Below are 23771 nucleotides of genomic sequence, written 5' to 3'. Positions count from 1 at the left end.
AAAGTTGTACATAATAATGGGAACACCGCTGTGTGTATAGGAGTGTGGGTGCCTGTGGAGAGATCCTGTGAGTGAGAGTGCTTTATGGAAGGCGACAGTGCACAAGTCAAAATCACAGAGTTGTTCAGCATAGAGACAGGGAAGGGAAAAGATCTGATGCAACGGTAGAGGATTGTGTTCTCGATGGGTTATCCCTCGAGTCGTTGGAGGTGCTGTTTGGACATCTTGGCATGTTCAAGGATGTGATATATCTGATTCCCAGGAGGATGATATTAGAGTTGTGCAGCCCGACCGCTGTTCTCCAAGGCTTTGATGAAAAGAGGTGGTAAAGGATCTGAGGTCTGAACGTCGGTGTGATTTAAAAAGTACCTTTTGAAGGACGTTGGGACAACAGGTCATTGAAGAAATTGAATACCAGTTTTAGGACCCTGAGGATGGGTCTGTGAGCCAGCCAGCATGATGGCAGCATGGGAAGGGTGCTGTGGAGGGATGAAGGGCATGTTGCCACTGTTGAGGATGTTGGACAGTGGCTGGAATGAGTGGATAATGAAGAACAAGTTTGCTAAGTACCGGGGTGTAAATAGGGCTTTGGTCATGAGATGGTGCATGTTCTGTGTATCTGTTGTAGTTGGTAATGGGCAGAGGTGACTGTTGCTAACTCACTGAGAGGCCATCAGAAAGTGTATGTCTAACAAGCAGTAAGTGTAGCGAGTTTGAGGTGAGTCTTATGGTATGCTAGTAGCACTATTCATCAAAACAATAAAGATACACTTGCTTATTTTATTTTATTTATTTGTTATTTTATTTGAAAGGTTTTATATAGCGCTGGCTAGACCCGGGGGTATCAGAGCGCCTTACATGTGCGCAAAACAAGATTACAGGAGGTGCTCAAAAAGCACAGTATGAAACAATAAATAAAAACAAATGTTGCATCGAGGTCTAATAAACAGAGACATAGCAAGAGCAGATACATTTACATACATTTTTACGTTGGATGGGGGAGATAGAAGGGGGAGGGGAGAGGTGAGGGGAGGGGAGGGATTGAAGTAGAGGGGGATAGGGTCGTCAGAGGTATAAATTAAGGAACTCAGTATTTGCCGAGGAGGTGCAGTTTAAGGTCTTTTTTGAAGGCAACGTAGGAGGGGTTGTCGCGCAATTCCTTAGGGAGGGCATTCCAGACGATCGGCGCATTTCCAGAGAAGGAGCGAGATTGAGTGATTTTCTTTTTGAATAAGGGGGGGATGAGGAGGAAAGTGTTTGTGCTCCTCATCGTTTTGGAGCTGCCCGCTTTTTAAAGTTTGTTTGTGAGGTACAGCGGGGCATTCTGGTGTAGGGATTGATGTGTGATGCATGCTGTCTTGTAGGAGGATCTACCATCAACCGGCAGCCAGTTGAGAACCTTCAGGGCAGGGAAGATGTGATCAAAGCATTTGTAGCCAGTGATGAGCCTGGCTGTTAGGTGGAGCACAGATCTGTGTGGTGCTAAGTGGACTTTGGGGGTTTCGGTGAGGCTAGCGTTCCCATAGTCGATTTTTGAGAGTACAAGGGTTTGGACGACCCATTTGAAGTCTTCGGTGGGATGAAGGGTTTGATTTTCTTCAGGTGACGGAGAGTGAAGAGAGCTCCTTTAACAGAGTTTTTTATGTGGTCGTTGAGGGTTAGCTTTTTGTCAACGGTAAAACCAAGAGATTTTACTGAGTTGGACAAAGAGAGCCTTGCAGCAAACAAAGGTATACTAAGCCTATTTGAAACACTCGATGGCAAAATTAGTTTTTGACCACCGACAAAAATTGCCCAACACAAATATATTGTGCCAGAAAACCGTACTCTTCATAAATTCTGGAGTAAAAGATACAGTAGTCACATGCACACTGTGCTGCTCTGGTTCATTCACATTAGAAATACTACTGTGAGTATTTTAACTTACCAGTCACCATCAGGAATAGTGAACCCTGGATCTCTGATTCTCAAGCGGGTCATTACATCTACTGACCATCAGAAATACAGTACTAAAGCAAACAATGCTGTTCCAAATATTATGGCAGGTTGACCATGCTATCAGGCATCCGTAGCTAAAAGAAGTCTAGTAAAGAATGCTGTGTCCAGTGAGATGCTTTCAAGTATACCCTTCAGGCAATAATGTGTAAAATGAATTTATGTATATTTAGAGGTCTTTTTTCCATTTCTGAGATATCTCAGGACATTGACATGATCAGGGAGATTGATAACCAACAAGTGAGACTTTCTCAACCAGAGGGAATCTTGGCTAGATGGAGTAGAGGGACCTGCCGGTTTGTTACATGTTTGAATGTAGCAAATATTACAGTAGAGTTATTTTTTCAGTTGTGTGTGTTTTTATCGGTTGCTGCCCCCAGGCAGATAATATAGATCCTACAAGTGGTCAATTGAGATACCTGTGTCAGGGCAATGGTAAATTTCATTTTGAAATGTTTTGCACACATCGGTTAAAAGTCGGAGAAACTCTAGTCATGGCAACGCGCGTCATCACGGCTCATAGACAAATAAAATATTTACTGTTTAATTTTTTTTTTTTTTTAAAGAAACAATTCTTGCCAATCGCTTGGCTTCTCAGATTACAAATGTTTGCCTAGCATAAAATCTGATCAATTGTTGTGAAAGCCAATAGATCTGGCATGCACTTTGTGCCCTGACTACAACATAAAAAAAACATAACAAAGATTATGTATGCAATGCAACTATGAGCTAAAGAATTGTATGTGTTATGTACGTGAGATATATAAGCCCTCAATGCATTGCACTCCTTAGGAAGTGGAATGATACACTAAACAGTGAATAGCATTTGATGAGACGGAAATATGTATATTTGAAAGAATGGATAACAATTGGTTTTCTAGACAACTGCTTTCTCAAGCCAGACCTAAAAAGGGCCAGATTGAAAAAGATGTCCAACAGCGATCCATACTCTACAGATCCCTTCAGCATTGTGAGCCCCAGTTTACCATTATATGAAGACTGCAACACGGTGTATGATGGACTAACTACCAAATGAACAACTACAGTCTAAACAACGACTCCTCAACCACTAAAGTTTTAACAACTATTTTTTACAACTCCCATGCCTTTACCATGATTGCCTTTACCCCATTATTGTATCTATCTTGCGGGTAAATACAAACCCATATGTGTGTGTGTGTGTGTGTGTATATATATATGTGTGTGTGTGTATATATATATAATGGGTTTGTATGTATGTCAAAATCTTAAATTTCAAGGTAGAGGCATGCATGCTAAAGACATATGCATTGTAAAATTAATATTGATAAGTATTAACTATATATATATATATATATATATATATATATATATATCCAAAACACAGTATTCCACCTGGGGCCAGCCGAACTCGCATCGGGTGCAACCGTGAAGTGGTGGTGGAAACCACTTATTACACAGCAAAAACAAGGAGTTCATGGTACTCCCAAGGTCCGGTGCACTCACGGGGTATGTGTCGGCTATAAAACATCCGCAGACGCGTTTCTGGCTCTTGCCGTCATCAGTGCGGAAAAGCCGTCAATAAAAACATCCCCTCGCCTGCCGCTGTTAGGTCGAAAACTCTGTGAGTGTCCCACATATGGTGAAGCACTCTAGCTTTGTATAAGCCACAACCTGAATAGGTCAACAGAGTCCGTAAGCGGCGGTTCAGCAGCCCAAATTGAATCCAAAACACAGTATTCCACCTGGGGCCAGCCGAATTCGCAGCGGGTGCAACCGGGAAGTGGTCGTGGACTATGCCTTTGATAAAGTTTGCAAAGAACGAAACGCGTCAGGCTGCATGTCCGAATGTAAATAAATTCAAATGAACTATCGTTTCGTGAGTGCACCTTCCTTCATGATTGAGGGAGTTTGTGTATATAAATACGGCTTGGTCCCGCCGCTGGACGCACCACCCGCAAATAGCGCCACAATGCCCCGAAATGGACCTTGTTGTTTTGCTGTCGAGAGACGTCAAGGGGTAATGGCTGCCGCCGCAGACTTGCCTGAGGCTGGGATCCTAGTCCGCTTTGAAAAATGGGCTGCAATGGAACGAATTGGCACAGACGTGCAACATTCAAATGGACAGCAATAGACCAGGTATTACCCACTGGAGGGTTTGATTGTAAAAATGTCAGCGCAAACCACAAGTCCCATAATGCTCTCATCTGCATCTATGGAGGAGGTCCAATGATGGCCAAGACTATAAAGCCAGCAAATGGAGGAATGGTTTTTGTGGAGATTAACGCTAGACTTTGCCTTTGATAAAGTTCGCAAAGAACGAATCACGTCAGGCTGCATGTCCGAATGTAAATAAATTCAGATGAATTATCGTTTCGTGAGTGCGCCTTCCTTCATGATTGAGGGAGTTTATGTGGATATATATATATATCTATATATATATTACTGCTCCAACACACCGGTCAGGTGCACTCTCAGGCGGGTGCTTCTTAGTGCGGGGGTGTACCCGCATTCTATTACCGCTGCAACTCCCCTTCTCACATCCAACTTTACCGGAGAAAGACAGCACTCACGGGGGGCAGTTCCCAAAGTTTATTCACTGGAAACTTACACGATCACAAAACAGACGCTTTTCGGTAACAACCTTCATCCATGTTTACCGAGGCGCCAACTCGCCATGATTTTTAAACGTTCATGCAATCCATAAACAGCGACAAGGGACAAACGTAGATCACGTTGTCCCCAACATTTCCTCCTAATATCAGCGCCATCTTGGAATGTCCTAAATCCCAGCATAACAAGATGGTAACATGTTTAAACACAGATATGCTCATTCATAAATTAAAGTTCTATACATATTTACACGCTATAAAGCCCTGCATGGGCAGAAGCTTGGAGGAAAAGAGCATTTTAAATTAAGAATCATGGCTACGGCTACCAAGTTGTACAATCACTATATATCTTGCATTTATGATCATTAATTCCCAAACAAATATCAGAGTGGGTAAGCACTCGCTTCCTCAATACCTTATGTAGGAAATTCATTATTCAGTAAAATTAGGAGATCAATCAAGAGAAGTTCAGAGAACCAATACAGAAGATCAAATTCTTCATAATTCCATCTATACATATATACATATATGCAAATCTGTATACCTAGTGTAACTATCATAGGGAATTCATCAGGCTTCAGAAGAATAAGGTGATAAATGCTCTACTCTCCTAAGTGGACAGCCAACTCTTCGCTACTATTGAGACCCCATGGTGTCTTCGTCTGAAGATCAATAATGTACCGTGACTCCAATCTCCGGAGTCTCAGTATCCTATCACCCCCTCTAGGATTCATCGGTACATGGTCCAGACAAAAGTAGCTCAGCTCATCCCTGTTACGATTATGTACTTTATCAAAATGTCGTGCTACAGGATATGTCTCATCACCTTTGCTTATCGCTCGCATATGTTCAAGAATTCTGATCTTCGTGGGATGAATCGTGCTGCCCACATAACGTAGGCCGCATGGACACATAAGACAATATACTGTATAGGGTGTAGTGCACGTCAAAAACTTCCTGATATTCCTACTAATTCTCATGCTTGGGATATCATAACTAAGCGCTCTCTTACTCCCTTTGCAGGCTTTACATTTACCACACGGAAAGAACCCTTGTAGAGCTCCAAAAGGTGATCTCGGGGCGTCACTCAAATAACTACACACTAAGTCATTTTTGATAGATCTAGCTTTCCTGAATGTGATCAGGGGGTTAGATGGAAGATCTCCGCCCTATTATGCTGTCAGTCTGTAGAATGTGCCAGTTCTTTCGCATGATTCTTTTTAGGTCCCTCGCCTTCCTAGAAAAAGTCGTAATAAGCCTGAATTTACCTCCACTAGTTTCATCATCCTTATCCTGTATATCTTTATTCATTAGCAAATCTGATCTTTTGGTGGCATTCACTCTCCCAAAGGCCTCATCTAGAACTCCCCTACTGTAGCCCCGTGCTTCAAAACATCTGATGCTATTGATTGCTGCCTGTTGAAACTCATTCTCATCAGAACTGTTCCTCTTGATCCGGAGCAATTCCCCATAGGGGATACTCCTTACCAAATTGGTGGGGTGACTACTTGAGGCATGTAGGACGGAATTCCCTGCTGTCTCCTTTCGAAAAAGTTTGGTTTTGAGCTGCCCCCCATCTACATAGATGTTAACATCTAGGTAATTCACAGACACTGCATCCACTTCGCCAGTAAATTCAAGATTCACCTTGTTATTATTAAGGACCTTTATGTACTCTCTGGCTGTGTCAAGTGAACCGTTCCACACGATGAACAAGTCATCAATGAAACGGTACCACCTGACTACCTGATTTGTCCAGTGTATGTTGGAGATACCCCAGGCTACCTGCTCCTCCCACCAGCCTACGAATAAGTTGGCATAGCTGGGGGCGAAGCAGGTACCCATGGCCGTCCCTGAGGTCTGTCTATACATCTGTGTGTGGAACAGAAAGATATTATTTGTGAGACAGAATCTGGCAAAGTCCATTATCAATTCATTATGTTCCATGTATTTTAGAGGGCGTTTCTTAAGGAAATATTCCATTGCCACCAGTCCATCATGATGCGCTATCGAAGTGTACAGACTGGAGATGTCCAGTACCATCAATTTGTATTCTTCCTTCCATTGTAAAGAAGCAATGTGCCCCAACAAATCCTTCGTGTCTCTTATATAAGATTTTAAGGTCTTAACATGGGGTAAAAGAAAAAAATCAACATAGATGGACATGTTTTCTGTGAGACTTCCCTGGGACGCCACAATTGGTCTCCCCGGAGGTGTCAGCTTATTTTTATGCACCTTGGGTAGGTGATAAAAGGTCGGAATAGTAGGGTGCAATCTTCTCAGGAATAAAAATTCATCCATAATCAATAGTCCTTTTTGTGCCATTTAGTAATAAGAGAATGATAATCCTCCATACTTGTATGATATTCATTTGCAGTGATGGCAGTGTAGGTCCGCTCATTGGAGAGTTGACGTAGCGCTTCCTTGTCGTAATTTTCTTTGGTCTGCAGGACAATATTGCCCCCCTTATCCGATGGTTTGCACACTATTCCTCTGTCCTTGCTCAAATCTTTTAGGGCCTTAAATTGTTTGAAAGAAAAATTGCTTTTATCTGAATTGTCCTTTTTGAATTTCTGTTTCCGTCGGAGCTGTGTCAGATCCTTGGTTACAGCTTCCGAGAATACTTCAATTGCGTCTGGCGCCATTTGGGGTAGGAATTGTTAGACCGGTTTGTATGTGGTTAGTCCACCCCATTGTTTTATACCTGTGACTGCCAATTGTTGGGATTGCCTCAAGGACGTTAAAGCCCCATCTTCCGCTTCTGTTCTTAATTCCTCCAGAACCATGATGGCGTTAAGATCCCCACCTACGAGTTCATCTATTACTGGTGTGACACTAGCTTGGCGTTTGGGTTTCACAGCTTGTGGTTTGATTTTGAAGTACTTATGCAATTTTAATTTACGCGTGAATTTAAAAAGATCAATGCGTGTCTGCGTAAATTCCATATGCTTTTGAGGACAAAATGTAAGGCCCAGTTCAAGTACTGACTCCTCAGTTTTAGTCAGTTTTTTGTCAGTTAGATTAATAATAGTGAGATTCATTTCCATCTTCACCGTCTCCTGTTGGTCGCTCTTCTGATGTATGCCGTCTTGCTTCGCGTTGCTGGCGGGGATGGATTGCCTCTTCCGACCCCCTTGTCCTCTCCTGGTCTTCCTCTTCCCATTTGATCCGGGGGCTTGCCTCTGCCTCCCCTCTGCCACGATTGGCGGATTAGTTTGAATCCCTCCCGAAAAGGAGTACGCGTTAATCCAGATCTTGAAGTTTGTCTATTCTCATCCTCAGAGGATTCATTTTCTGTTACCTCCGATTCTGAGGTCAGAGGTACTTCCACCTCCACCTGTGTTGATCTCTTGGTGTCACTGAGAAGTTCTTTCCTTGGATTGTCGAACTTCCTGGCAAAGGTCAAGACTCTTCCTTGCGCGTAATCATTCTCGTCGCGATCAAATTTACTCTGTTTCCGTAATTTGATTTTCTCTTCGTAGCTTTTCAGGCGCTTCTTCATTTGTTCCCTATATTCATCGATCTTGGTTTGGTCGTCCTCCTTCTTTAATATCTCTTCCAAATTTTCAATGTCCTGCATTGCCTTATTGCGGTCGCTCCATGCAAATTTAACCAAAATCTGCAGCATCCCTTTGCACGATTCCGCAGTGTGCTCTGCCCACTCATCTAGTAATAGGGGATCCGGGGACTCATAGGCCGGTACGGTGTATATCCTTAGGCCCCTGGGCACTCTATTGACTTCGATATAGTTCTGTAGTGAGGTCCCTTCCCACCACTTTCTGATCTCTCGCTCGTACAGCCGTTCGAGCGCGATGCATTGAGTCATAATATTCGGTTTACCTGTGTCCCCTTCCTTTCGTCTCTTGTCCCCTCTCTCCTCCTTTTTTTTAAACATCGTCGAGGCAGCCTCGTGGCGCTCCGATTCACAAAACATCTTCTGTTCTAATATTCGTGTCAATACACAGCTTCTTCCGTGTTCCGCTCCCCCTCGCCTTGTTCAAGTTGGGAAATAAGTAAGAAACGCCAGCCGGCGTCTTACCCGGACTTCACCCACTGTTCGCTGTTGTGGGCGCGTGCCTCTCCGGCGCCGTTGTCCGTCACTGTAATCCGCAACCAACTCGTCCGGTGCTCCTTGCTACTAAATATATATATATATATATCAGTCATGAACAATCCTAGAGTACCGTCTACTGGTCTCCGAAGGTAAATTTAAATAACATACATTAATTAGTAAGATTGCATGAATAAACTTAAAGAATGTAAAACAGTTAATTATTTTTACAAAATGTTAAACTATGAAAAAAACGAATCAGACAGACTTAACGTACTATAACAAAATAAACCACTAATCTCTTCACGCAGGTCTTTGTTTAGACAGGTCATTGTTTAGACTAGGTAGTTGTAAATGCAGTAGTGGTTGAGGGATCGTGGTTCAGGCCCCTCGTTGCTAAAGAGTAGTGGTAAAGGTAGTTTCCCCTGCAACACATTTCACTGACCTGCCCTTTTCCAGAAGTAGCCTGCCCCCTAGGGGTGAGTTCTCTGTACCATTAGGGCAGCAGGTCAGGGCTAAACACGTATGACGGTTACATACTCACTATCACCGTATTTATTCATGTATTTTATTCATGACTGTCAAAAAGCACACTGTCACCTCGAGAGGTAGCAGGGGTTCTGTGCACTAAAACTCCAGCAATTGCACACAAAAGCTTTACATTTGACCACAAATTAAAGTGGAATAAAAATATAATCAAAAGATTAGAAGCAGAATAGAATCCAAAAAGCCCTAAAAATATCACTTCGAAAGTAACGTCTGACAAACAGGGTTTACCGGTTAACAACATCTGAGGCGTTTGTGCAGGAGACGGACAGAGTAGGCGAAAAACACTACTAGAAGCCTCGGTCTGGGGATTTCTAATTTAGGCAGCGTCTGACTGCCAGCCAACCTAGACGGATCCTCCGGGCCGGTAGAGTTTTGGGGATAAACAAGCAAGTGTTTTTTCTGGGTAAGCACCTGTATGTTATACATGTACATTTAAAATGGGAAGGGAAGTGCAAAGCCAATGGTGAACAATAAAGAAGAGGGACGAGATTAAATCTCTGGAGAGCATCAGGGTGAAAAACGGTCTCAGAGGCACGAGGGTAGAAACAAAAAGAGCTACAAAAAGTGCATTAGCATTATCCAGCCAAGAAATCACTGCAGCTGAGACCGCGTCATAAAGTTCTAGGTGAAAAGAAAAGGCGTGAGAGAGCCCTGCTGAAACTTGCAGTGTTCTGAATTTCCCAAGTTCAGATCCTGGCAAGGGTGATACAGGCCTCCATCCTTCCAGGGTCGGTAAATTGTAGTGAGTAATAGTAGCACCCGTCGTTTACAGCGCATGAGAACTATCAAAGTATGACATGAAGCACTATCTAACAAAAAAAATCAGTTGCTTGCGGACAAATTCGACCAAGCGCATAGTAAGGATGTTGGTTGGACACCCTTAACCCCACGCCCCCGTTACCGAAATGGTCTGTCATGGTGGACAACAGAGCGGCATGGCTGATGGTGGCAGAGACATCCTCCTTCGAGCCAGGCCGGACGAGACCATCCCTTTGTGAGCTCCCTGGGAAGTGGCTGTCTGCCGGCCCTGGAACAAAAACACGGCTGGTATGTGCAGAAAAAGCTGTCTAAAAGAAAAATGAGAAATGAGAGGCTCTGACATGCATTCCTCCAAGCACTTACCGGGAATGAAAACGAAAACCATATGGTAATATTACAGTCTGAGACCTTGCTTAACTTCCGGGCATATTTCTAGTGAGATGACCCACTCCCTCAGGACGGAGCGTCGGCACCGGACATGACGCTGTGCCAGGAGCTGCCTTCAGAGGCAGAGTTTGTATTTAGCCCTCCTTTTCAGTTGAATGGGGAAATGATACCTCGCTTAGCTTGGAGAAGTGAGCGAATAGTTAGCGGCTTTGTTTTGGGCCAATTTCCTCTCTAGGGACTGTAATTTACTGTAAATGTAAATTAGCTTCTTCGATTGCATAAATCCTATTTTTTTATGGCCAATATAGGACGTGTACATACACATTTTATGCACATTTTTGGAAATTCTCATGTGGGCAATTTAGGGTAACATTGAATGTGTATGTTTGTATACCCCGGTTGCTTCAGAGAATCAAAGTTAGCTCCTGAACGAGTTTAAATACCAGTGCATACAGCGCCTCGCCCAGAGGCCTGTTAGCTGTGTATGTGCTTTGCTAAGCAGCATGTGTGCAGTTTATGCAGCGGACGCAACATTGATAATACCCCACCAGGTCTTTGAGATACAAAAAGTCACAACAGTTCACCCCACATATTGAATTTCTCTCTTTATGAATTACCAGGAGAACCTGTGGCTCTTGTTGACTTTTTAAGGCTTATTGTTAATGCCCTAAACTCAAAGTCCCGTTTCACTAAGGTATAGGAGCACTTATGTTTAGTATAGGTGTTCTAGTATTTTTATATACCAGTGAAAACTCACTTTAAGTTTTCGAAAAAAGTCAATTTACCATTATGAATTTATTTGCTCACAGGCAATGCTACAGCAATAAATATAGTGAGGTGGTGCATGCGAGAAAATTGCTGGCAGATGTAGGCTGTGGGAATTCCAAGGTGGAAATGCTTGACTAAGGAGCTGATTATGACTTAAGCGGTGCGGGGCGGCACGCCACCGCCCTGCTGCTGCACCGACAAAGTCGACCGCCGGCCGCCCTCCAGATTAGGAGTTTTCTCTTGGTCTGGCAGATGTTCGTTTGGCGTTACCACGGTGAGGCACCGCAAAGGGAACGCCAAAGCAAGTTTCTGCACGACATGAACTGTTTAGGAACTGGCCGTACATGCACACAGCGGGGGCACACCATGTGCCCCCCCTACATGCATCCCAACGTACACAAGGCCACCTTTGTTTTCCCACAGCCGTGAAAAGGCTGGCGGTGGGGAAACGCAGGATATGCTTGGCGGTGCCGCAGCGGCTGTCGGACCACTGGTGCGGCGGTCTCTGACTGCCATCACATCTCCACCAAGGGTTTGTCGGTCCATCAGACCGCTGAACACGTAATCCGGCCCTAAGTATCTTTACAACCACAAACATGTGAGATTGGATGCAACCTGTGATAAGCTCTGAGATTTACTCCTTGCAAGTGCAGAGGAGAATCCTTATCTTCGGTGAGAATGGCAATTGAACACCCTCAAAATTGGTGGGTATTTTTTTTCGATGGGGAGAAATATTTTCATCATGGAGAAACAAAAATGAAACGTTCGCAATACACGGACTGTATGTGCTCATGCGAAAGTAATTTGACACTGGAGTAACTAGAATTTCTCAAATAATTCCAGAACTGTCTAGAATAGTGCAATACTTGCATCTTACCCAGGTGTTCCCTCGAAATTCTCTGTGAAATGGACTCCAAACGTCAGCTTATGGTTAGAGTACATTTCTGACTATTTTTTTTAAATTATTTATTATAAGAATTGGGCCCATACTGAATAGTATATGAAGAAGGCCAATTTGAAACCGAGACTAACTCTTTATCGTAGAAAGGCCTATTGCAAACGAATTCCAAACCTGCACGAATTCAGTGTATTCCACCTTTGGAACGTGCACTGTAAAAAAGTGCTTTGATATGTTAAACCCTCTTTTCTGGAAAGAGGTATATGTTTGTTTTTTTAAATATTTTTGGGAAATATTTTTCTTAGTTTTTTACAGTAACATAACACTTTATATACCACTTTCCCCGTATAACCATGATTATTCATCTGTGAGTAGCCGCTCTACTTCCCACTCTCCACTCTCCACCCTCCAGTGGATTCTTCCACCATCGTTGTTACTCTGATGTTCAGATCTTTAGTGGCGGCTCGTTCACTTCGCTGTATGATTGATTTTTCGGTGTTTGCGGGGAAATAAAGTTCTCCAGTTTCTGTTAATATTTACTTCCTATTTTCCCTATATTTTTATACTTCTTTAAGCAGCCTCCTCCCTCATAAATTACCTCTTCTGCTTCCGTACACCAGTACATATGTCTCTCCTAGTCCGATGTTTTTGGGGGTTCTGGACTTCTCCATTTCTTTACTATGTTTTGCTTTGTGATTGCTGGTCTCTGATTGATCAGTCATTTTCAAATTTAGTTAAATCTGTGTCCTTCAATATTCCCAAACAGCACACAAGTTGTTTCTATCCGAAGTGGGACATCGGTGTGTTTTTTCTTACTGGTATGTCTGCTCAGTATTTCCTCACCGTTTTGCACTTTCATAACCTACGTCTAAAGTTTCCCCGTTGTCCACATCAGTGGTGTGTGTGGTAGTATTTTTACAGCCAGAATCTCGTAGTGGACTCGTCACTCAAAAACAGTCCGGATTAAGGTGAGCTGCTTTCCTAAAGCAGCAGCTCTTTTACAGGGAATCTTTTGAAATCTGGGAATTTCTCGGATGTTGAATTTACTGACGACAAAAGGTCGGTCTATTTCCAGTCAGAATGATTAGTTGAGTGAGATGCCTGCTGTGTTGTGAGTCACGTCAGTGAGTATAAAAACAGAAACGGAGAACTGCCGGCCAGGCAGTCCGCACCTGGGGCCAGTTTTATACAGTGCGGCTGAGGCGAACTCTTCCTGCAGGGTTGAGACCTGTGCTTCATGCTCGGCCAACAAGGTAAAATCTCTTTTGTTCAGAGGTGCTGCTATTGTAAAATTCGTTTTCTTGCTGTAGTGAAGTGTTCTGAAATGTTGTTTGCACCATTGCTGTTGGAAAACATGGTGTACCTTTGGGATGCTGTATAGGAGGATCTACTTGTTATCGGCAGGTTCGGGCTGGAACAGAAAATAAACCTGGGCACAAAAACAATAGTAGCCCTCCTTAGTGAATAATAGAGCTAAAAAAGGGAGCAATGTTTGCACATTGGAGCAGTTTTGAACTTGTAGAGACGCTGTACAAGTGTTTTGCAAGGTATGGAAGAATGCATGGGTTTGTTCTTGCTACAAGCAATGTTTGCTTTAATATCAGGTAACTTAACAGTAAAAACCAGCCCAGCAGACCATTAAACAGGCCCACAAACAGCCAAAACCCGGCCCAATCACTGACATGTGAGCCCAGCCCTTCGGGCGCTGCCTGATTGCTATATAGGCCAGTTCCACCCTGGTTGGCGTGAACAATACTGCACGAACATGAGACCTCAGTGGGGCACTTTTGGGGTATCTTTAGCTATGCACCCGGTGGAGTTTGTTGCTGTCATTGTCCCCATTTCTATCTCATTGTTTCTGTTTATCAGTGTTTAATTACTGCACTTCGGGTTTTTGGATCCATTCTGTCTTGAGTTTTGATTTTTTTTCACCCCCTTCAATCAATTCTCTTTAGTTATGACCTTAGTTAAATTAAGTTAGTATATTGTGTATTTTGTGCCGAGAAATCTGTGAGACGCTGATTCAAGGCAAACTTCTATAAAAGTCATTTAATAATGTTGAAAGTTCAAAGCTCGCTATATTAATTTTCCAGTGCCATTAGTTCCAATAGTTTATTCCTAAACCCAGGGTTAACTCATGTCCCTCTAGTGATGTAAACATGTATGTCTTTTAGTAGGACATGGCACAGCACTACAATGATCTATCTATCTATCTATCTATCTATCATGTGGCATGGGATATGGCACAGGTTTATGATGATATATGTGTCTATGTTTTACAGTGGCATATGGAACTACACCTTAATGATGTATGTGTGCTTGTTTTAGAATCTGATATTTTCCAATGGTATATAGCACAGCCATATAGTGACATCAATACTAAGAAAGCATACTGCATCTGAACACCCTATACAAAATGCAATCTTATTTGTAAATGAATAATTTTTTTTATATTCTTTTTTTTTTTAACAGAATCTGTTTTTATCCTTGAGTATAATGTTAATCCCTGACAAAATGAAAAGAAGAGTTACACACGTACTCGCACACCGCCTGCTTCATGATGATTTGTTCTGCAGCAAATCTGGAGGTGCCAGGGAGCATCCCAGATATTTGCTCAGCCACTTTATAGCCTCTCCACAAAGTTCGATGCTTTGAGAAACCTTTTCATTCACAAAGGTTTGCTCAACTGCATCCCCTTCTTTGCTCAGAGCAAGTCTCTGTGAATCAAGCCCATTGGCTCTAAAATGAGAGTGAAGATGTGAATATGTGGACTCTTGATTACACAATTTAAGTGCATTTTACTTCTTGTAAATCTTCTCTACTAAGTCTGCCGTCCCTTCAGCTTTTTTGAGATGGGGAATGCCCACGCATTTCTAAAAATACAGATTAGGAAAAAGAGGAAACTTATTACTGCACTGTAAGATATTTTTTGTTCAAATACACACCAGTCTGTAGATGTATCCGGAAAACGTTCTGTTTCTTGATACATTTATTTATGTGCAGTGTGAATGTGAAGTTTATTGCAGAGAGATCTGTTAGCACTTCCTAATTTGCGTATAGAACAGTATATGAATGTATGGCAGCTTAGGTCTTATTCATGCCTCTAACAGTGGTCAAAATAATACAAAGTCCTTCACCGCAGCATACAAAAAACGAATTCCGGCCCCCCAGACTCATAAAGACAATTACAATCCACAGCGAACAACACCAGTACCGTTCCTACAATATGTAAATTAAGTACACTCTTTGACTTCTGTTTTTGAGTCCCAGTCGGTCGTTTGACATGTCATTACATCGAATGACTAATAATCTTAGTGTAGTTAAACTCAAACCATTAGATTACCACGCCTGAAAACCATGAGTTCTAAGCTAAAAGCTCCAGACTGGAAGAGTGTTGTCCTCTGGCAAGGGAGAGATATGGCAAATCTAATGTGTATCCACGCTCGGAGTTGAGGGGGTTACATTTTCTAACCTCAGCCCATGCTCAAAGAATAATAAAAAATAAGGATAACCGCGCACCTGCCCATTAAAAAGCCCATCCTTGAATACACAACTCTACACCACTCAAAAGAACAAGTACTTGAATACCTATGGGTTTGGAAATGCATCGATCTCAAACAATGAATAGGGAAGTTATCAATTTTGGAATAAGTGGTTTGCCACTCTGAGGGTTCATGTGCCCTACAGGCTGACAACTAACAAATTGACCTTATTATGCTAATTTGTTGTGGCATTCTAAAGGAAACATTTGTGTTTGCTCCTGTGACCAATTTGATTTGAAAGTTTCCTCCACCGATTGAAAATACTGTAATATTCCATATAACTAAGTGTTAAGGTCCACTCATTTATTCATTTATGGCGACATTTGTAGGCTGCTAAGTACTTTCCAGAGTTTCTGGAAGTCTCATAGACATGTTGATGGGCGATTTTTGACTGGACTGGTTTGTTAAATGATACTGTACATGGTACAGAAACCACGCTGACGGGCATCTGGAACAAAAAGGCCCTGAAGACCGTGGATAAATGTTATTTCAGTCACCCTGGATCTTTGGTGGCATTGTTAATGGAGACCACCCGATCTATCCAAATAGGTTGTCATGGCCAATGACAACGCTCTGCTTGGGTTTAATGACATTATAGGCAACAGATACAAACGATTAAAAGAAGGACTTTTTGTGTTCTTCGTAAAGAGATCACCAACGGGTCCTGCAAGGGTGTCCTTTGATATTTATATAATGTCATGGTGTGAATGGGCTTCTTATTGAATCCACTCTGATATCCTACCACCTCTGAGAGGGTCGTATAACCAAAGTTTATTTTCCCCACTGAGCCAGGTTCTACTGAAAATTTAACAGCGGATGAAACCGAGTTGTATTCAGCTACATAGTAACATGAACGAGTTTGACTCTGGTGGAAAATGGAAACAACTTGCATCAGCCTTTCAGTTATCGATTGTAGTGTGAGCAGATATTTTCTAAGCAAAAAAGTCAGTGATCGGGGAAGCTTGAGATTCCGCTCTAGCTTGTAATTTTTCAGGACCTCAATCTTTCAATGCCTCCCCTTCAAGAGCAGAAACAAAATTATAGTTGAAGTAGATGCTAATCCACAGCTGGTTTACTTTACCACCTTCTATGCTGGACCATTGCCTTAAAAACTAGAATCCTTTTAAATGGGGCCTTAAGAGGCAGAACTACTTCATAATTGACTACGATAGGCTGTTGGCTTCCATTTGCCACCAACAAATCATTCAAATTTGTGTTTTACAGCTTTAGGTGCCAACAAAATCTAGGTAAAGGAGGAATAGAGGGGATCTTTATAGACTTATAAGAACCTCGTAATCAACTAGTCAGTACAGACCGTTTTCTGCAAGATCCAAGCATGTGTCCGAAGGCGCATAAATAGGATCATTTTCAGTGCAAGTCATAAAGCCTAGAGCACTCAACTTGTTGTTCTGACCTTCCTGCTAATTCTGCTCTATGAGCTACAATTAATATACAATGTGTTATGCACATTTTCTTAATCAGTTATTAGAGATTAATCCATGAAATAAGGGACAGATAATACCTGAATATTGGGTGACCGAAACAATAATGTTACTGACTACAGTGAAAAACTCTGCTGTACATTATAAAGCTCTATGGCTGATGATTGGTGTGAACCATGTGTCAACCTTATTTCCATGCTAAACTAATAAAACAGGATAATGCTTGCACAAGTGATATGAACCCAGACTACCCATATTGAACCTCCCCAATCAATAAGAGTGGTGTAGTATGATTTCTACAACTGTACTTTCATTTCGCTACAGACCTGCTGGCTTATATCTGTGCTATGGATTTAGCCATTCAACTGTCCATTCCCACTAGTCACACTTGTAAATTAATTGCTCAGTGATTATATTTAAGTACAGTAAATATTACTACTTATTATCATCCTGGAAAATCCAGCACCATCCGTCGCTGATGTACTGGTGTATGACCCATTCATGGTTAATTAAGCTGGCACACACACAGTCATATACTGTTTATGCCAGTTCTCTTACACATTCTTTGAACGCAGATGACCTAACTCATCAGCCAAAGACACAATATCTTATCAAATAGAGTGGAGCGGTCTAGTCTGTCCATTGCTTCCTCATATGGGTGGTGTATTGGGCTGACTAGTATCTCCCCGTACACTTCCTTTATTGAGATACTGTCTTGTGTTTGTGCTAGAGGCCGAAGAGATGTCCTTGGATCTTCTTTCTGTTGGACACAAACTATTAGAATATTTCTCATTCACCACATGTTTTTTGTGCCTGTATGTAAGCGTCCAATGTACATATAACATTTGATTACCATTAGAGTAATAAGTACTATTAGGATAACACATTCAACTGTACTTAATGTGCTGTCTTTTATATTTAGGGATGGAAATTTCAGAAAACCAGAAGAATCAGGCCATGCTAAATGCAAAAAAGTCCCGGAATGGAAAGATGAAAGGTAAGAGCGAGTGAAATTCTAATTTTGTCAAACACTTGACTTGATTGCCTTATTGCTTTATTGAGAACGGCCTCTTGTAGTGACATATTCACATTTTTTATCAACATTCCTGGCTTGCCCATGAGAATTGCTAATTTGTGTCTATGTGCTTAGAAAGAGGTACACGAAGGCCAAGCGACAGACAGTAGTAATGTATTGGGCACTTATGTTACACATTGGGCTTGAGTAAGCACTGATGGAGTGCATTAATATCATAAAAATATTTCACTAGGCATTGAATGATTGGGCACTGATATCACAAGTGTGGTCACTGTACAACAACGGAGTCGACAATAACATCACAAATGAGTGTCTGCATGCTTCCCTGGAGTAGGCAGTCATGTCATTCATTGGTACTGTGGGAAGCACACATGGAGTAATACAGTGCAACCATACTAGAATCTGCGGTATTTGTGCATTATTATCACAAGGCAGGCAGGATTTGTCATTGGTCAAGGGCACATGTTTCATAAGAGTAGCCGCAGGATCTGCTAGTCACAAGAAAGCGGTCAGTACAAACTGATGGGGGTGGGGGGGGGGGGGAGTATAAATGGGTGATTATTGGAAGTTGCGAGCCTTTGACGCTATTATTTTTTACAGTTTGTGCCTTGAAATGAGCATGTTGATCTAACACAACGTTCAACTTCTGCTGCAGGTGTCAACGGCTGCGCTGTACCTCCTCCACACCAGAACTTGCACCCCATTCACCAGCGGCATATTACAGTACCTACCAGCATTCCGCAGCAGCAGGTCTTTGCACTGGCTGAACCCAAGTGCAAACCAGCACCCTTCTGGCACACCTTCACCAAACTTGCACCATTCAAGAAGTGATGATTGGAAGCTTTTGACTTGTTTGGATTATACGCTGACCTCAGCAGGAGTGTTTCTCCTATGGATTGCGAGGTGGAACAAAAACTCCTAGAGAAGAAAATGAAATGCAGTGCTTCTGCAAGAAAGCAGTCACCAGTCTCAAGCAGGAACTTGATGATTTGGTAGATTTCTGTTGAAGCTTGTGAACAATGGCACTGTTGAAGGACAGAATCATCAGGTGTCGTCGCCGGTGTAGAATGTAAACTTCAGTGCATGAGCCAGACTGGTGTTCTTCAGTAAAATATACACCTGTACCTGTTGTCATTTCAAAACATTTAGGTCTAGTAAGCTGTTTTGCAGATATCTGCTTGCCCAAGTTCTGTTCAGCCAAAATAATTTTGTGGATATCATACACTCCGCTTTAATCAATGCGGCAAATCCTGATTTTTACGCTAAATGTTCCAGTAGCTAAAATGTTTTAGAAGGCATTTGACCCTACGCATCTATTTTGCCCGGCGCCAGTATCAGAGGGAACGGATCCAGAGTATTTGTTTTGTCTTTGAGGGCAGACATCTTTGACTGAACTGTGGCAATCATCTGAAAAGTATCAAAGAGGTTTAAGGCATCTGTCAAGCACTTTCCACATGGTACACGTTGCAAACCTTATTTGCAGAACTAAGATAATATGATTTATTGTTTTCTCTTATTTAAGCACAACTTCACAATACTAAAGTTTGTCAGTTTTTCATAATGAAAGAAAACAAATTTTGTATAAGAGTGGGATCAATGTGACAGCACGCAGGCGGTACCGTAATTAATGTGAAACTGGATGATACTCGTGCAATGCAGATGGGACACACAAAAACCTGTTGTATAAACTTTAAAAGGTTCAAGATGGCTACTGTGACTGGCAGGAAGCAGACGTTCAGCTTCCTGGTAACCTTCAAAGCACCATGTCTGGTACAATGCTCTCGTTGATGTACGTCGGGTGCCGTCCATTTACAGCACAGTGTACTGCAATCTTACTTTCTACACTTTTTGCTGCACCTGGACTAGTAGGATGAGGAGCCCCAGACTGCTTCTGAAAGTCCCATGGTAATTCATTTCCCACCATCATAAGCTGCAAGCTTCATTCTCACACCCTGTGGTCGAATTCTGAGGATTATCGTTTCCGTTCATTTCATTCCTTGGTCTGACCACAGCAGGGCCCGCAGCGGTTTACGTCAAATGTAAACTCTGTACCCTGTCACTGGTATGAAGCCTAAGTCGGACTAGATTTGCCTGACTGTTGAGGCTAGATGTGATTTTACTCCCTTATCTCAATAAAATTACAAGGATATGGGAACTGTAGTCCTTCAAACAAATTTTCCCAATAATTTCGAATAAATAACATACTCATGTAGCAAATAAAACTGACAGTAGAGAACATCAGATTTATATACCACTTTAATGTCTTTTTTTGCTTGCAAGAAAAAGAAGCATTCCCAGTTTTTCTTAGCACAGAAACACTGTTTATGTATGGGCATTAGCTATACTTATTTCTTGTACCGCCCTAGTAATCGTGTTATAATACAAAATGTTTCAGAAAGGACCGGGTACAGAGTCTTTATACTTTCCCAGAATTCTGTTCAAGCTATCTGGCAAATTGTGGACCATGGACCTCTAGCATGGTCTTCAAGATAGCTGCTCTTTAGGGAGCTTGAAATGTGCAGTTCTGTGTGTGTAATAAGTTTGTAATATATGAAGAACAAATCTATTTTAAGGGTGCTTTTGTAGATGTTTTTTTTACCAGTTCTGTAATGCTGTTTTCTTGCCTATAGTAATATTATGTTTATTTATGCTTTACTGTAGATACTGCATGTTAGTATTGTTTAATGGCTCAACATAATATTCAAGGTTTCAGAAAAAAAAACAATTCTTTAAGTTCTGTTTAAGGAACTGGTCAAAATAATGAGGTTTCATATTATCCCAGTGTGTGCATGAAGGTGAAAGGTTTCGACCTCAGTGACTACCAGTCACTCAGTGATTCTTTACAAAAATCTTTTTTTGTGTTGTACGTGTTAAATTGTGACAACAAAAGTGTTACAAATGTTGTCTGTATGGCTTTGGAGTAAGTGCAAAGGCCTCTTGAATGATGCTACACTGAAGTGCTAAGTATAAAGTAGCTGCAATGCCATCTTTACTGGGCTTAATACACACAGGCAGTTTGTGCTGTCATGTGTTGCAGAGATATCACTGCTTTTCCTACATATGATATCCACTGTTATTTTAAGGCTACTTCATAACTGTAGAATTTGGGTGCTGAGTTCATTCATGTTTTATCAATGACACTGTTTCAATCAAATTTAACATGGGAAGCCATATATAATAACATTTTAATATGTGTTTTCAGAAACACATAAACTCTATCTTCAGGTTACGTTTAGTTCATTCATCACCATCATAAGTATCTGAACTATTTTGGAACATTTTAAAGGCTGAGACTTGAATACCAATATTACATTCGCTCTGGTCTCCTGATATGTATATGTTAACTACAGCCCAGTTCAACAGACGCGTGACCTGTTCTGAACTGTGTTAGTACAATATCTGGTACGACCTTTACTGACTGTGTAAAAAGATTAATGGTAAAGCCACACAAGTAGAAAAAAGTTTGAAAGCAGCCTCTCATTATATCACATAATCTAATTAGACACATTGATGGGCTTAATTAGTTGCTATGCATAATTGCATAGGCAGGACTGACAAGAAAGTCTTTGATCTCAGGATCATGGTATGTGAAAGCCAGGGAGATTGTAGCTGTAAGATTAAAAGTCACACAGGTTTCAATCAAGGTTCTGTGTTCAAACACATATAACAATCCTTTAATGCAGATGCTAGGATTCAAAGTTGGAAAGAAGTTAAATTGTTTTAAAGTAACTATTTACAGATGCTCAAATTGGGCAGCTTTTAAAGCAATAGATTATTAGTTGAAAATGTAATGTTTGGTTTTTGATGACTAGTATTGAACTTCAGATTTTAAATAATGACAGCTATTTTCTTACACTCAACACCACCTTCTGGGTTATTCTGCTTAGGATATTGCATAATAGTGTGTATTATGAATACCTACGAGCCCCTTGCATTGGAAGCACCCCTTCGGCAATGAGTAGGAATTTTTGCTGACGGCAGTGACTCTCAGGTATGCGGCAACATATTGAGTCTTGTTGCACAAAACTATTGCTCATACAATTCATATTGTGTGGGAACTTGGGAGATATTTTTAGTAATTTCTAACAAAATGTGTTTCGCACACACTGGATTTTTTACCCATGTAACTGCATGGTAAAGATCGAGACATTAGAAGACTCTTGCCAAAAAAGCACAGAACTTCTTCTAAGTGACCTTTAAAAATAATTCACCGGCCAAAAATTTGGAGCCAAAGGACCTTAGCCATTTTGACCCGTTTTCATTGCCTTCCCCTCTTCTACTTGTGGATCTGGCATTTATATTCGTGAGATGCCTTATGAAGGATTTTGTAATTTAAAGAACTATGTTTTGTACATATTAGTTATTTGTTATGTATTACATGTATAAAATGGTGTTTGTGTGTGTGTATATATTCAAGAATATATATACATATATATATATATATATTTGTATCTATATTATTTTGTCAAGCCATTTGATAACCTGTTATGTATTTTTGTATTTGCGGCAACATGACAAACATGCCATTACACGGCTACGAGACACAATAATTGGCTGTTGACAGCTGGAGAATGATGTATAGTATGGGACCACTAAAACTTGATGTAAATGTGTTGAAATAATCTATGTGGCACAAGACAGATTTCCTGTCTATATTTTTGTCAGATTGTGAAAATTGTTATTTTTACTGAAAAAGATGTCAAGTCCGAATCCTTTGTATAAATTTCCATTAAACAAAGTGCAATGCACCTTACACCTACCACTCTATCCTTTGTTGAATTCATTAGTGTTACCATAGTGGATGTAAGTTCTTACACCATTATTATTGTATGTTTAAGCAAAATGTGTAAATGTGATGGCGCTATGCTGTTTTTCACAGAATTACAACATGGTTACGATAGGATAATAGAGCATTGAATCATGTTGAGTTGTTGATACCAGATAGGCAGGTGCTCAGCTAGAGTGTAAAGGTAGCACACTTTTCATTGCATATGTCCATACTTTAGGCCAGGGTCTCCAAACCTTTCTCTAATAAGAGCTACTTATGTTCAATGAAAATCATCCTGAGCTAATAATATCATCGGTGTTGCAATACTGACTACATCAGACATGATTACACTAGGGCCTACTTTATGTACAATCACCAGCAATGATCACCTCCGTGCATCTGGCAGGATTTCCAGCAATAAAGTAAAAAGGTTTTGTCATTTTGGAATGTATTTACATGGGTAAAACATACCAGCCACAGCTGTACTGCCCCTGGCATAAAGGTAATAATATTAGTAATAAGTCTCCCGAACACTACAAGAGTTATCAATCAAATGTCCGCTTTAAATATATTTTGGAAATTCAACCATTTTTCTCCAATCAGCTTACGAGTTCTAAAAATACACACATATTCCTCTCAAATAGATGTGTTTCAAATTCGGTATATGTAAGATTTTGGATAAATATTTGAGAGTGGATGAGTACCCGCCTCAAGGAATAATTATAACCCTTGTGAGGGTGAATTCTTAAAGTCACTAAATTAACCTGAGCTCAACCCCCTGGTAGCTATGGCACACAGCAGACAGGTGTGTATGCAGTACCAAAACAGCAATAAAGCCAAAAGGCAAAACAATAAAAATCCCAAACTGAATTAGAAAAATGGAGTAAAATTTAGTAAACGAATGAAAACATCCAATTAGGGAAACCGAAGAAATGAATGTTTAAAGCATTAAGTAGAAAGAGAGCCAAAAAGCCCTAAATGCCAA

General features: G+C 41.2%; 1 protein-coding gene across 6 annotated transcripts in view; it reads left to right on the top strand.

The window, feature by feature from the left end:
- The window catches only part of SPATA13 (spermatogenesis associated 13), a 158203-nt gene extending 135425 nt beyond the window's left edge, over nucleotides 1-22778 (top strand). For all 6 annotated transcript variants that reach the window (XM_085621600.1, XM_085621601.1, XM_085621599.1 and 3 more), the window contains 2 exons: nucleotides 17905-17979; nucleotides 18674-22778. In XM_085621600.1, coding sequence (XP_085477726.1) covers nucleotides 17905-17979; nucleotides 18674-18849 — 251 coding nt within the window. In that variant the 3' untranslated portion in view covers nucleotides 18850-22778. The remainder of the gene's footprint in view (nucleotides 1-17904; nucleotides 17980-18673) is intronic.
- Nucleotides 22779-23771: the final 993 nt, after the last annotated feature.

This window comes from Triturus cristatus, chromosome 8 (assembly GCF_964204655.1).
Source record: "Triturus cristatus chromosome 8, aTriCri1.1, whole genome shotgun sequence".
Classification (NCBI taxonomy): domain Eukaryota; kingdom Metazoa; phylum Chordata; class Amphibia; order Caudata; family Salamandridae; genus Triturus; species Triturus cristatus.
Note: the sequence above shows the minus strand (reverse complement) of the source record. Positions and strands in the feature narration are given on the sequence as shown.